The sequence below is a fragment of the Stegodyphus dumicola genome, chromosome 3 (genome assembly GCF_044657685.1).
Source record: "Stegodyphus dumicola isolate Sdum_Otavi_A_Nest chromosome 3, ASM4465768v1".
Lineage (NCBI taxonomy): Eukaryota > Metazoa > Arthropoda > Arachnida > Araneae > Eresidae > Stegodyphus > Stegodyphus dumicola.
Genome location: NC_140770.1, coordinates 231,181,844 through 231,195,957, shown reverse-complemented (window position 1 = coordinate 231,195,957; position 14,114 = coordinate 231,181,844). Strand labels below are relative to the sequence as shown.

Here is a 14,114-nt window from a genome sequence, read left to right as displayed (position 1 = left end):
AACAACTTTTCTTACTTATATGGAACGTCAGATTTTGAATCGTAATCCCAGAAATAGCTTTCCGCCTCTTTCTCTGCATTAGCATAACGTGCATGTCGCTCTACTGGTCAAAGAATTGCGAAACCGGTAGAAAATTCCAGTACATTCCGTATTCTTTTGCTCCCACCTAATACTACACACGTTTGAATTTCTATCAAGATTTTAATAATTTACATTCTCGTTCCACAGGGTGAGTTCATAATCGCATTTATTATGATCGGTATGCTTATATTATGAACATATGTATGAATATTTATAATATTATATTTGCAGTAACTGCTGAAGTATAGGTAAACTTAAAAAATGCGTAAGTGTGTTTTAACACAAATTAGTTTTCAAAGGAATAATATTCGGAATGGCATAAATAAAGGGAAAGTAATCGAAAAGTAAAAAAAAAATTTTTTTTTTCTTTTTTTGCCAATGCATTATACAGTACGGAAGCTGGGGGTTCTCCTCTTTCTCTGCAAAATCTCGAATATTGAAACCGTTACAGTTTGCAGCAAAGCAAGCAACGGACTTTTTTTTTGGTCACTTTCCCATCTGGATTGAATAAGACTAAAAGTTCTGCAGTGTACCAACCCAAGCGAAGAATGATTCTATTCCGGAAATTTAATGCAGTCTGTTCAAAATTAGAATGACAAGCACTCCAGATTGGTAAATCTCTTTATTAATCAATATGAGTACGGCAAGGATATCGCGCAGAGCGCGACGTGTCCTTCTCAATGATAAATATGCCGCATGGGCGCATGACGGTGAAAACCCAACGAAGCAAAGGGGCGTTTTCCTTTATTTAGTTATTTATTCTCCGAATACCAGCAGCTGTTGATTCCGATTGGGTAATATCACGTGCGGAAGAATTAAGGCGCATGTATTGCACAATAATGTTTGCGATATTTCACCGAGATAAAAGAGTTTTACTGTGATTGCTAAGCAGATTAATTTTCAGTTCCATTGGACTATTTTTTATATGATGCACATATCGAAATGTCAAGAGCATTATTTAGCTGAAAAATGTAAAGAATGGCTACAACCTACCTCCCTTTCCACTTTTACCAGTTATATTCGGCTATCTGGAATTTTCAGATATTCGCAAATTTCCGAGTATGCCGGTTAGTTAAGCTTCTACTGTTAAAGGATGACTTCATGAAGAAATTTCCCATTTTCTGAAAAGCTCGTTTTACTTATTTTTACTTAAATTACGTAGCGTATTTGGAAACTAAGTACCGTTTCATTCTAGCGCCGTCGCAGCGCTGTGGTAGGCGTCCCGTGCATGCGCACTAGTCTTTCTTTTTCTTGTTCACTGACTTTCAACTGTCGCCATTTTGGTTGCTCTATGTTGTGTTTTCAGCTTGCTGTGCAAATTCAAAATGTTTAAGACAATTAGTTCTCCCGCTGACTGTGAGATTCGTGCCGTGATTAAATTTTTGAACGCGAGGAATGTTAAACCGGCCGAAATTTATCGTCAAGTGACAGAAGTTTACAATGAATACGCGATAAGTGATGGAATGGTGAGAAAGTGGGTAAGAATGTTTAATGCAGGTCGAACAAATGTCCACGCCGAGGCTCGGAGTGGTCGGCCTTCTGTTGTCACCGATGATTTGGTAAGGAAAGTTGATGAAGCAATTCATGAGAACAGATGCTTCACAATGACAACTCTTTCAGAGGCATTTCCACAAATTTCACATGCTGTTTTGTTTGAAATTGTGTCTGACCGCTTGAATTTTCGCAAACTGTGTTCCCGATGGGTTCCAAAAATGCTCACTGATGTTCACAAAACAAAGCGACTTGGTAGTGCCCTGACATTTCTCACACGGTACAGTGATGAGGGAGAAAACTTTTTAAACCAAATTGTGATAGGTGATGAAACTTGAGTGTGTCATTTCACACCAGAATTGAAACAACAATCGATGGAGTGGAGACGCACTCATTCTCCGAAAAAACAAAAGTTCAAAGTGACAATGTCATCACAAAAAATCATGTGCACTGTCTTCTGGAATAGGAAAGGCATTTTGCTTACTGAATTTCTTCCCAGAGGGGAAACCATTAATGCGGCACGATATTGTGAGACATTAACAAAACTAAGGCGTGCCATTCAAAACAAACGAAGAGGAATGCTCAGTAAAGGAATTGTGTTGCTCCATGACAATGCTCGGCCCCATACTGCTGGTGTCACTCAATCGTTAATTCGACAGTTTCATTGGGAGCAGTTCGATCACCTGCCGTACAGCCCGGACTTGGCGCCATCCGACTATCACTTGTTCCTGCACATGAAGCGCGAGCTTGGTGGCAAGCGCTTTGGATCTGACGATGACACGAAAAATGCTGTGGAGTCGTGGTTATCGAAACTGCCGGGAAGTTTCTTTGACGATGGTATACAAAAACTGGTCACCCGCTATGACAAGTGTTTGATCATTGGCGGAAACTATGTTGAAAAATAGTTTAAGACATGTATTTTCATGTAAAAATAAAATTGGATTCGAAAAAATTGTTTTACTATTTTTTTTTTCAAAATGGTACTTAGTTTCCGAATACGCCTCGTACTTTGCCTGCAATATCTGTTAAAGGAAAACTCTTATACATTGAAAATTTAGAAAATGTTCAGAATTTTGATCTAAGTTATTTAAATATTAATAAGATTGGAAAAATAAATTGTATTTATTTTAAGTGCCAAGTGAATATAATAAATATGGTTTATTATTATTTATTTTCTCTATTTTAAACAGAAATTTCGTTATTAAATCTTGTAATATGATTTAGTTCTGCATAATTTTTTTTCTAGTTCTGTTCTTTTTGTACACTAGTTCTGTAAATTGAACTGTTATTTAAAATAAAAAAAAAAATAGTGTAATTGTTTTCCATGGTTGAGTAATGCTCATTCTCTCTTAATTAATACTGAATTTCTCATATTTTAAATTACAAGTCTAATTTTTCTTTTAAGATCATGCAGTTGTGTATAATGTAATTAAACAGGTGCTTATTTTTTTTCCTAAAATGTGCTTGAAAAGTGCTTATAGGTGCTTATTTTTTTAACTAAAATGTGGCTACGAACCCTGTTTAAAATAAAAATGAAATCATCGAATAATTTTAAAAATACTAAAAAAATGTTCCGGAATATTTACTTTCTTGGCTGCTGAATTGATTATGGTAGTGCTTATTAACTGATTATAGTGAGCAGGAACCATCTGTCTGGGGAAGGATTCTTTTGTAGAGTTATGTTTTAGGGAAACATCTCATATTAACATTATACATACGAAAAACTTTGAAAATCCCGTAGAGCCAGCCCTAGATGAATTTACAATGTTTTGTAAATTACTATACTTTTTATAAAGCTAGAAAAATATTATCTGTTAGAAAATTATTAAATTCACTAAAATTGTTTTACAAAATTGCTTTTAAACATTTGGTCTTGAACATGGGATATTAGACAAAAACTGATTCATAATCCTTTTTGTTTCTGTAAAAATATGCCTTGAAATTAGCAAAAATAATCATGCCAAACTTTCTTTTGATATACTTTTAGGCCATGGCTTTAATGTGAAATTATTTTTTAATGATCTGCATAAAATTCGAATTTTTATATTCTTCAGATAAAAATAATTTGTAGTATTCTTTTTTAAATAAGGTTTTTCATTACAGTTCATGTATCTGCTAATATCTTGAAAGAAGGAAAAATTATTGCTGTGCCTACAGACACTGTTTATGGCATTACTGCTTTAGCTCAATGTGATACTGCTGTGAAAGCAATCTATAAAATAAAAGGACGAGACTGCAGAAAGCCACTGGCTATTTGTGTTGGATGTGTTGAAGATGTAACAAAGTATGAAAGTGCTTTATGTTTAATTTTTAGTTATTTAATAATTAATTGCATCAAGAATTATTGTTTATGTTTTAAATACTTATGAAAATGAATTAGAAAGAATGTCAACATTTGCTGTTCTCCATTATTTCGAGTATAAGTTTTATCTGTTTGTTATAAGATACTTCCTAAATATAGAGACCATCTAACAAGACTGATAAATGAGTAAAAACCAAACTGCATGATAAAAATTTTTGATGATCAAGTTTGCCAATTCCAGCAACTAGTCATAGACCACTTGAATCAGAAAGTATCTGTTGTTAATAGTAATGGTCAAAACACTAAAGGTAGCTTTAGTATTATTTCAGGTATGCTATAAGTGTGAGTTTGCAATTATAGACTAGATTTTTTTTTCTTCTAAAAAACTTGGTCAATGTTAAGATAACTGGTTGACTTTTTATGGATTGTGGTTAAAATATAAAGTTATGATTTAGCTGAAAATCTTGGCTAAATCATGAGAATCCTTGCTAATAGGCTGCATTTTCCCTTGATAGCAGCATCAACATGGACTAGCATCTCACTGTACACTTCACTGTCGAAGGTTTTTACCTTTTTCCAGATAGTCTTTGCAGATAATACCATGGCAATCCCACCAGATACAAAAGCATGATCTTTTTGTTAGTCAAATTGTGCTTTGCGATGCTGCTGTCAGGCTCATCTGGTATAGACTAACAACCTTTCCAGCCTCAATTGTTGAAGTAAATCCAGTTTTCGTGACAAGTGACAATCTGGTCCAGAATATTGTCCTTGCATTGATGTTCGAGCAGATTAGTGCAGGCCCGAACATGTCTGTCCTTATCTGCTTGAATCAGCTCATGTGGCATCTAACGATTGAACGTGTACGTCAACTTTATGTGATGCATAGTGCAACTGATAGACATGGCACTAACATCTAACTCCTCAGCAAGTTCTTGAATGGTTGCATTCTGATCTTCTTTCACAAGTTGTCTCAGATGGACGTCATCAACATCAGTAGAGCACTCTGCTTCTTGAATGTCATAGTTCTTATATTTGAGCTTTTGGTACTTAACCTTCACAATGTCATTTAGTACCTAAAGCTATATACACATGATATAGTATTCTGTAGCTGACTTTTTGCAACGGAAGTGGTAGTAAATGATGGTTCTAATCTGGTAGCATGATAGTTTCATTTCAGACACCTTATACTTAATGATATTTTTTTTTTCAAACTTCACAATACAGTATTCTAAAGCAAGTCTGTTTCTTTTAAATGCCAAAAATTTGTTTGACAAAATATGATTAAACATGCCAACGTGAACTGTTTGCGCAGATGATGTTTGTGGTGACAGGAAACTGTCATTAAAACCCGATATTAAAGTTCTTTAGTTCTGAATTTCTGTTTTTGCTCGTATAATCTACGGTTATTAGCTGATGTATTAACTTTCCTGAATTTATCCATGCACTCTAAAACTTAGAAATTTAAGTAAGTCTTAGAATACGTAACTCGTATAAATATCCTCTGCTCAGATGGTTTTGAGAGAGGGATAGAGATTATCCAATTTTTGGAACTTTTATGAGTACTGAATAGTGTTTATTTTCTGAAATTTCCATTTATTATTGATTTTGTCATGTTAAAATAAAAGTATAAGTCTTGTGAGAAAATTAAATTATTTTTAATCTAGGTACGTTTCCGTTTTGTCGGTGCAGATTCGCCAAGCAGACTTTATTGGCGACAGCACACAGTATACACATAAGAAATGTTGACAAATGTTAGTTCTAAGAATTTTTATTTTTAAGTTATAAACATTTGAATGTCGTTTAAAAGTTTGCAATGAAGCCAATAAATAAAGACAATAAATTTGTAAAAAGACTAAGAATTTACTATGCTTTCATGGTACAACATCCTAATTCGCCAATTCATATCACGTGATCCCAAGTGATCTCATCTCATGTAAACTAAGCAAATCTAATTCTCACACAAAAATCTAATTCCCTCAGTAACTATCTATATTAATTTCAAGTTAAATCTTAATTTGGAATAAAAGTTTAAATGCAAGAATTATTTCAATTCGTACGAATAGCTTAGTCAGAAATTTTGTATAACCACAGTGCTTTACGTCGCTAGTGCATTCTTATTAGAATTGATGAATTTAACACTTTGCCTTTTCTATATTTTTGCCATTGTGTGAGCGGTGTGATTACATCCTAATTGACTTAATTATTGCCCACGAATGGCCTTCATAAAACTGAACTGTCTGGTAAAAATTCTATGTAATCGTATGCCAGTATTGAAAGAAACAATCAATCTGTAAATAAAAGGCTGCGGCTTGTTTTGGAAATGAGGAGTAAAAGGTTACCAGCGAGGATATTCTGTTTGGCATTGGTTGTACCATTATTGGTGACTTTATCACCTGCTCTGGCAAAACCGAAAACTACATAAATCTAATTTTTTAATGTAACAGAAATATAATAATTTGTAGAGGAAAAGACAAAATGAATGAATTATATCAGTTTGTGTCTAAAGTGAGGGTTAATTGTATTGTATAAAACTGTGAAAAGTTAGCTACTTAAAAAGAAAAAAAGTGTTTTATAGAACTATTCGGATAATAGTTTAGCACTTTAAGCTTTCTGCAGATCAGGTGACTTCATTTTTGTATGTGAGCATAGAATATGATGGTGTAGGCTTGAATAAGCATTTAATTCTAGTGAGCACGGGTTAAACTGTAGAAGAAATTAAAAGCAAATTCGTGTTGATGTGGTTGCGTGTTGTAGATGTCTGTATAAGGATTGTTAAGACTTTTCCGATGTTAGTAATATATATATATGTATAATACTAGCATTTAATTTATGTATATATATTACTGCATTTAGATTTTATTGTATATACTAAATGAAAGTAATTATATATATTTATATATTACTAGCTTTACAAATCTGTGGCATGCCTATATTTAATTTCTACATTCATGCTCTGCTTCTATGTTTCTGTGTTCATAATTCTGATGGAAGTTTGTGAGATGCTCATTTTTAATTTCTATGTTATTCAAAGCCTCATTTGTGTCCTGGCCAATGTCTAAAAAAAGAAAGGAAAAAACAAATTATGGTGTGATCATCTGTGCTTTAATTAATGCTTTGCAGTTAACCAGTACTTCAAAGTCAATAGAAGTATTTCGAATCAACTACAAAATCATTCAGCATCCTGGTAATCAGTCATCACAATGTCATTTACTCCACACATGTTGGATTGTGGGAAAGTTTTTTTTTTTTTTTTTTTTAATCTACTTCTGATTCCTATATTTGGATGGATAATGCATTGGATATACATTTAGATATAATGGAAATAAATACATTGGATATACATTTAAAAGGTCAAATATATATCCTATATTTACCCTTCTAAATATGCATCCATTATTTTGGTTAAAGTTTATTAAATCATTGTTCTTTAGTGAAAAATAAAACATGCTGTTCAAAGAATGCTAATAGAGTTTGTTTAAATTGTTTCAGAGCTAACAGCTAAATAGTTTTTTAATTAATTAATGTTATTGTGAAATTTGAATACATAATGCTGTTTCTTCTTATATTGGATTAAAAGTATAGGATTGTTTTATGAAAATGAAAGCTTAAAATTTTAAATAATCCATGGTATTAGAAATTCAAATTTTACTAATTTGTTTAATGAATTAAAGAATTTTAAGTTTTTATTTAGGGTAGGTTCTTAATATGATTAATATGTTTTTCATTATTCTTTAAATTACTATTTTTGAAATATTTAAAGAATGAGATTATTGTTTAAAATCTGAATTCAAAGAATTTTTTTAAATATTTCAAGAATATGTTAAGATAAATTTTAAAAAGGCTCCATCCTTATGAAAAATTGCTAATTTTTTCATATATAATTATTATTTTCATAACGGAAAGAAGTGGATTTTTTTTTTTTTTTTTTTTTTTTTTTTTTTTTTTTTTTTTTTGTAAGAGATTGTTTTAGTGCAGTTCAAAAAAAGCCAGTTGCCTTTGAACAAGAAATGGAGGCTTTTTAAAGTAACTGCTGAGCAGCCCATTAACCAGTAGGGAAGCTATATTGTAAATTATTATTATTACAATGTTGCTTAATTGTTTAGTACAAAATAAAAAGTGAACCAAGCTTTAAAGCAATAACTCAGGTATTTTTATTTCATTTCCATATGACTGGAAGCATTTATTTAACTTTTCCTTTCAATGCTCTGAGATTTTCTGCTTAGTAAACTATCAGCGGCTTCAATTTTAAATCGCCAGCTAAATTTCCACCAAAAAGCAATATCAGTTAATTGAAAAAGCAATATCAGTGGAAGTTTTATGCCTAGGGGCTACTGATTCTTCCTTCAATAAAAATGTATGATTCGGTATTTTTTTTCCAAAATAAACCCATCTTATCTACATTGAATATTTGACTAGGATTATATTCTCCATGTGCAATAATTTTGGACAGTGTTGGAAATGAATTCTACATCATTATCTGTATCAACCAATTCTCCACTTAATTTAGTATTATGTGGATAATAGCTCAGTTTAATGTTGAACCAGCCATTACTTGCTTGAAACACCATATTTGAATCTGCATTTAATCTAGTCTTCCAATCTTCATCCACATTAAGAGTCTTAACACTGAGTAATTGAAAAACTCAGGAGGGCATTATTTTGATGTTGATCATCAATCCATGGTGATAAAGATCTTTCTGTTTCATCCATTGCTATGTCATGTCTTTTAGAAACAATGTTTGGAGATGTATTTCCACAATTTTGAACGTAATTCCTTAATTTTCTCTTATTTTTCAAACCTGAACATATTTTAGATCTATTTACATTGTACAAACAATGGATTGCAGCAAAAGGATCACCATTTTCAGAACATTTAATTATTTCCATCTTTGTTTCAATCATATGAAGTTTACGAGTCCTTAATGTCTTTTTGTTCACATCAACACTGCAGTTTCTCCATTTCTTACTCATGTCTGTCAATTTATAAGGATCAAATATTTAAGAATAAGTAAATAAATTAGCAAAACACAACACATTGATGCACGCCCTCCCCCCCCAATGTAAGACTGAAACTGTTTTGACCTCTTGCTCAGAAGAACACAGTAGGATACGATTCTGAGACATCTGCTGTTATAGGATGTGATGTATGTTACCTCGCCCTTTCCCTCATCACAGCTGCGATGAGAGTGATGAAAAAAACAGAAGATGGAATGAGTGAGCTGGCAACAGTTATGCAAGCACACTTTTTTCATTATCAACAGAAATCTTTAAAATATTGAAGTTTTAAAAATGTGCCAAATAGCAATTGTATGAGAAACAGACTATATGAAATTCGAGGGCCCCTGGTAGACTAAAGAAAACTCACATTTACAGCACACCTGGCCTCCTCCTTTTATTATTATATTCTCCATTTACCCAACTTTATAGTGGAGCTTATTTAATTTTTTTTATTCATTTCCCCCCTTGGCGGGTGGTCCAGAGATCCAGATATTGGGTGCCCGGAATTTAAACTTTCTATTGTGTTGTTGACTTAGTTTTTATATTAAATTTAACTGTAATTAAAAAGTAGTAATTGTATTTGATTTTAAATGTTCAGAATTGAATGTAATTTAATGTATGATTAATTTGTATATTTTGCAAATAATATACCTATTTATTTCAGATGGGGTAAGTTAACATTCCCAAAGCATCTGTTAGATGACTTACTACCTGGGCCAGTGACATTAGTTATGGAAAGACAGAGCTCTCTAAATCCTAATTTAAATCCTGGTATTCCATTGGTTGGAATAAGAATACCCAAGAGTAAATTTATTCAAGATTTAGCTTCACAGTGTGATGGACCATTAGCATTAACTAGTGCAAATATCAGTTCTGCGAAAAGTACTCTAGCAGTTCAGGTTTGTTTATGTCATTCCCTTCTGTGTATTCTTTTATATAAAATTTATAAGGAATGACAATTATGTACGCTGTGCCAGAAAAAAAGGGGGGACAGTTCTATATCTCCCGTTCTATTGAGCCGATTGACGAAATTCAAATTGCGTTTTTCATGTCTCGAAAGCGCGACTCTCTCTCTTTTTTTTGTTATTAAACTTATTGATTCTTCCTTTCACATTTCGAAATTCAAGTTCATTCCAAATAAAATTCACCCATTTTTTTTATGATTTTTTAAAAATTCTAATCTATAAAATTTTTACCATCATCTTAAAGAAGATGTATTTCTAAGCATACCTGCAAAAATTACAGTTTTTTATTCAAAATTTCCAAAAATATGCATGAATTTATATATTGGCACGTTTTGAAATTTGCCATATTTGTTGAAATCGATAAAACATCAAATGTGGTTTTTAGACACTTTGCTAAAATTATTTGAAAGTAGGAACAATGTAACTTTTTTCCCGCTCATGCGCAATGTAAAGTGGTAGGAACGAGGTGCCTTTTTTTTCACTACAGTATAATGGAAGGGAAAGGAAAATTGCTTGCCGTATATTAAAAAGTTCACCGAGTAAATTATTCTTGGTGCAAACAGAAAAAAGTGGGCCAAGATAAATTTTTGTTCATAAATTTCGCACCAAATTTTACAAAATTTAATATCTAGGCATATTTTGAGTCGTAGAAACGAAATGAAAAAAAAAAAAAAGATTTGTTTATTTGAACAAGTCCAATTTTATGTCAAATTACCAATGTTAGGACAATGGCATATATAAATCTAATATATATACTAAGTTACGCTTTTGAGACATGAAAAACGCAATTTGAATTTTGTCAATCGGCCCAGTAGAACGGGAGATGTAGAATTGTCCCCCTTTTTTTTGTGCAGTGTACATTAGTGATGTATTTTATGCTTGGTGAAGAATATGCTAACATTACTTAAATGTTCTGTACTTTAGTTATGTTAATGGCTTTCCTTTCCCCCCCCCCCCTCCATTTTGTCTGGTTCTGTGTAGTAGATCACAAAAAGCTAGTGACACATTTTTTCAATAAAACATCAGGAGATAATCTAATTATTTTCTTTGAAACAGAAGATTAAATTTGAGAAATAAATTACCCTTAGTTTTAAGTTCACAGTTTTATAAGTCTTTTAGTGTATTTTTTACTATTTCCTGATGAAATTAATAGATAATGAATTGCAGGTAAAAATTTCAAATTACTTTTAAGTATGAATGCTTATTTAATTAAGATATTTATTACTTTATTTAATAACTGTAGCTATACTTTTATATTAGAATAAAGAGAAGTTTTATTTAAAGTTTTACAGTGTCTGTAATAAATGGCATAGTAAGCATGTTAAAAATGCATACATTTAGCATTACTGTGTACTGTATCATAAATATTTTAATTCAGAATAGCAGTAATGAGACAAAATTATTAAAATTTCATTATATAATGTTGTTAAGGAAAACTAACCGTTCTAATATGGCAGATAATTTTAGAAAATTAAATAAGACTGCTGATTATATAAATTACTTAAAATCCACTTGTTTGCCAGAAGTTAACTCTCTGCATATGGCCCCTGCAGTTTCCACGGGATACAAAATCCATCTCATAATATGGGCCTCTTGAAAATAGTGTGCGTAAATTTATTTCCCTTATTTTCAATACGGATCCCGCTTTTTCTCTGTGTAGGCTAAGAATATTGTAATATTCATATTTCTCATTTTGTTTTGAACCTAGCTGGCACTACAGGTTAATATCATTGTAAGGAAGTACATTGTTTCTTCACGCCTTAACACGATCGACGCTGTTGCTTCTTTCATTCTTGGTGGGAACTGTTTTTGTCATTTACGTGGCAAACGAGTGCGAAAATATGGATTTGAAGGGTTGCAGTGGCATTTTACCCTTGAATAAAAAATGAAACTATGTTTAGTATGAAGACAGCAATAGTGCTAGTGATTCTAAATATTCCATAAATTTGGAGAGTGATGGTAATAGTGGAAATTCATCAGGAAGTCAAACCAAAACAGAAGGCTCCGATGATAATGATGATAGTGCAATTCCGAATGCTCATATATGGATGAAAATAAATATGAAATAATCCTCCTCCATTTTCCCCTAGATTCCCATTTTCCAGCTATCCTAAAATATTAGCTAATATAACAACTGACAAAGATGAATCTTTTGAATTTTTTAGCTTAATTTGTGAATAAAGACTTAACTTGATTTTGTAGTAAATGGAATTAATAGATTTGCATCTCAACATCCTGCTAAGAAGCCTAAACTTTCAGAGAAGTGTAAACCATGGTGACCGACTAATGTTGACGAAGTGATGTTATTTTTCATACTTTTATTTTTGCAAGAGATAGTAGAAAAGCTAGATTATCATTGGTATTGGTCAAAAAGGCAATCTATAAAAACGCTAGTATTTTCACAAATGTCACGTGATCATTTTTACTTCTTGATGAGAAATCTCCATGACCCTTCAACACCCTCTTGCCCTAAATTGTGGAAAGTTTATGATGTCATTGAAAATATTAGGAAAAAGTTTCGTGAGACACTCAGTCCTGAAGGTCAGGTCAGTGTAGATGAATCTCTAATGCTTTATAAAGGTTGTTTGGCATGGAAACAGTATATTACTTTGAAACATTCTTGGTTTGGAATAAAGTTTATCATGTTATGTGAAGCCTCATCAGGTTATATATGCAATTTTCTTTTGTACACAGGAAAAGCATGCGTTTCATACATGAATATTCAACATATCCACAATCAACTGCTGTTGTTCTTCAACTAGTACACCAGTATCTGAACAAAGGATATTATATAACTGTTGATATTTACTATATGTTGCCATATTTGGCAGATATTCTTGTTCAAAAGAAAACAGACATATATGAAACACTTCATAGTACTAGAATGGAAAGAAAAAGTGGAAAAGGGTCAGTGCATTACATATCAGCGTGGAAAAGTTATGGTGTTAAAGTGGAATGATAAAAAAATAGTTTCATGGTGCGTCATCTGTATCAATTATTTGAGGACGGCAAAAGAAAAACTAAAGCCAAAAGTGATTTATGATTATAACTTTACCATGAGTGGTGTCAATAGATGTGATCAGAAGATGTCGTACTACCCTAGTACCCGAAAACAACTTTGTAAATATTACAAGAAAATATTTTTTCCGTATATTGGATCTAGCAGTGTGAAATTTCTATATAATAAACACAAAAAAAAAAATTTCTTGATTTCAAGCTAGCTGTTATCGAGCAAATCTTTGACAAATACTCTTCTGCTATATGCTCATCAATATGGTCTAGGAATGATAGTATGAACTTTATTCATTTTGTAGGGAGGCATTTTGCAAGCCACATATCACCAAATCCTATTAAAAAGGAACCTAGAAGGCAATGTGCTGTATGTTGCTCCAAAAAAGACAACAATGGAAAAAAGTACGTAAGAGACTCGCTTTTGGTGTGAAGAATGTAAAGTTGGATTATGTTTAGAGCCATGTTTCACAGTTTACCATGGGGGGAAAAATAATAATAAGTGAGTACAAATAATATTATTAACTGTACAAATTAGTTAAATGTAAAATAATATAATAGAACCGTCAAGATTTCAAGATATCCTGGTTCACGAGTTGCTATTTAATTTAAATCACATACAATTTCATCAAGGTAAATGAACATTTGAATCAGGTTTCAAACTTCCAAGTTTATTCAATCTAACACGCATTCAACTGGCGCTGGCAGATCCAAGAACAAGAAGTATACATCATGAAAGATTTACGTCCTCTTTGGTGATTAAAATATATTTCCAAATAAAATTTCTTACAAGCATGTATATTTATCAAAAAAAAAAAAAAAAAAAAAAAAATCCTGTGTTTTTTTATACTTTTATTCCATGCGTGCTAAAATCGTGTGAGCCGTATTATATGTTTTTTAAAAATTGAAAAACTATTCAGATTCTGCATTATACTAATTTCGTTTATAAAGATGTAAATAGAAAATAATTTTATAAATATGAAGATAGAGGGAGGGGTGGGGGGAAAACCCCCTTATTTCAGGATCAGAATTCGCTGAAAAAAGTCGCTGAACACTGGAAGTTACCACCGGGGTTCGAATCTCGGTAAACGGGCTGCATGCATGGGCGTTTTTGTGGATTTTCTCATGTGTAACATATGCCAGCTGGTTTCCCTTAGAAAGTTCTTCACGAAGGCATCATTCCTTTTAGGCAGATAGCCCTGCTTTGCCGTAACTTAATAATCCAATTCAATCCATTTCATCAGTATTTAAGTCAGAATCTTTATCAA

General features: G+C 32.1%; 1 protein-coding gene across 1 annotated transcript in view; it reads left to right on the top strand.

Annotated features, from left to right (window-relative positions):
* The window catches only part of Tcs1 (Threonyl-carbamoyl synthesis 1), a 53,033-nt gene that overhangs the window by 18,385 nt on the left and 20,534 nt on the right, over positions 1-14,114 (top strand). The window contains exons 2-3 of the mRNA XM_085813897.1: positions 3,676-3,856; positions 9,537-9,771. Of these exons, the coding sequence (XP_085670023.1) occupies positions 3,676-3,856; positions 9,537-9,771 (416 nt within the window). The remainder of the gene's footprint in view (positions 1-3,675; positions 3,857-9,536; positions 9,772-14,114) is intronic.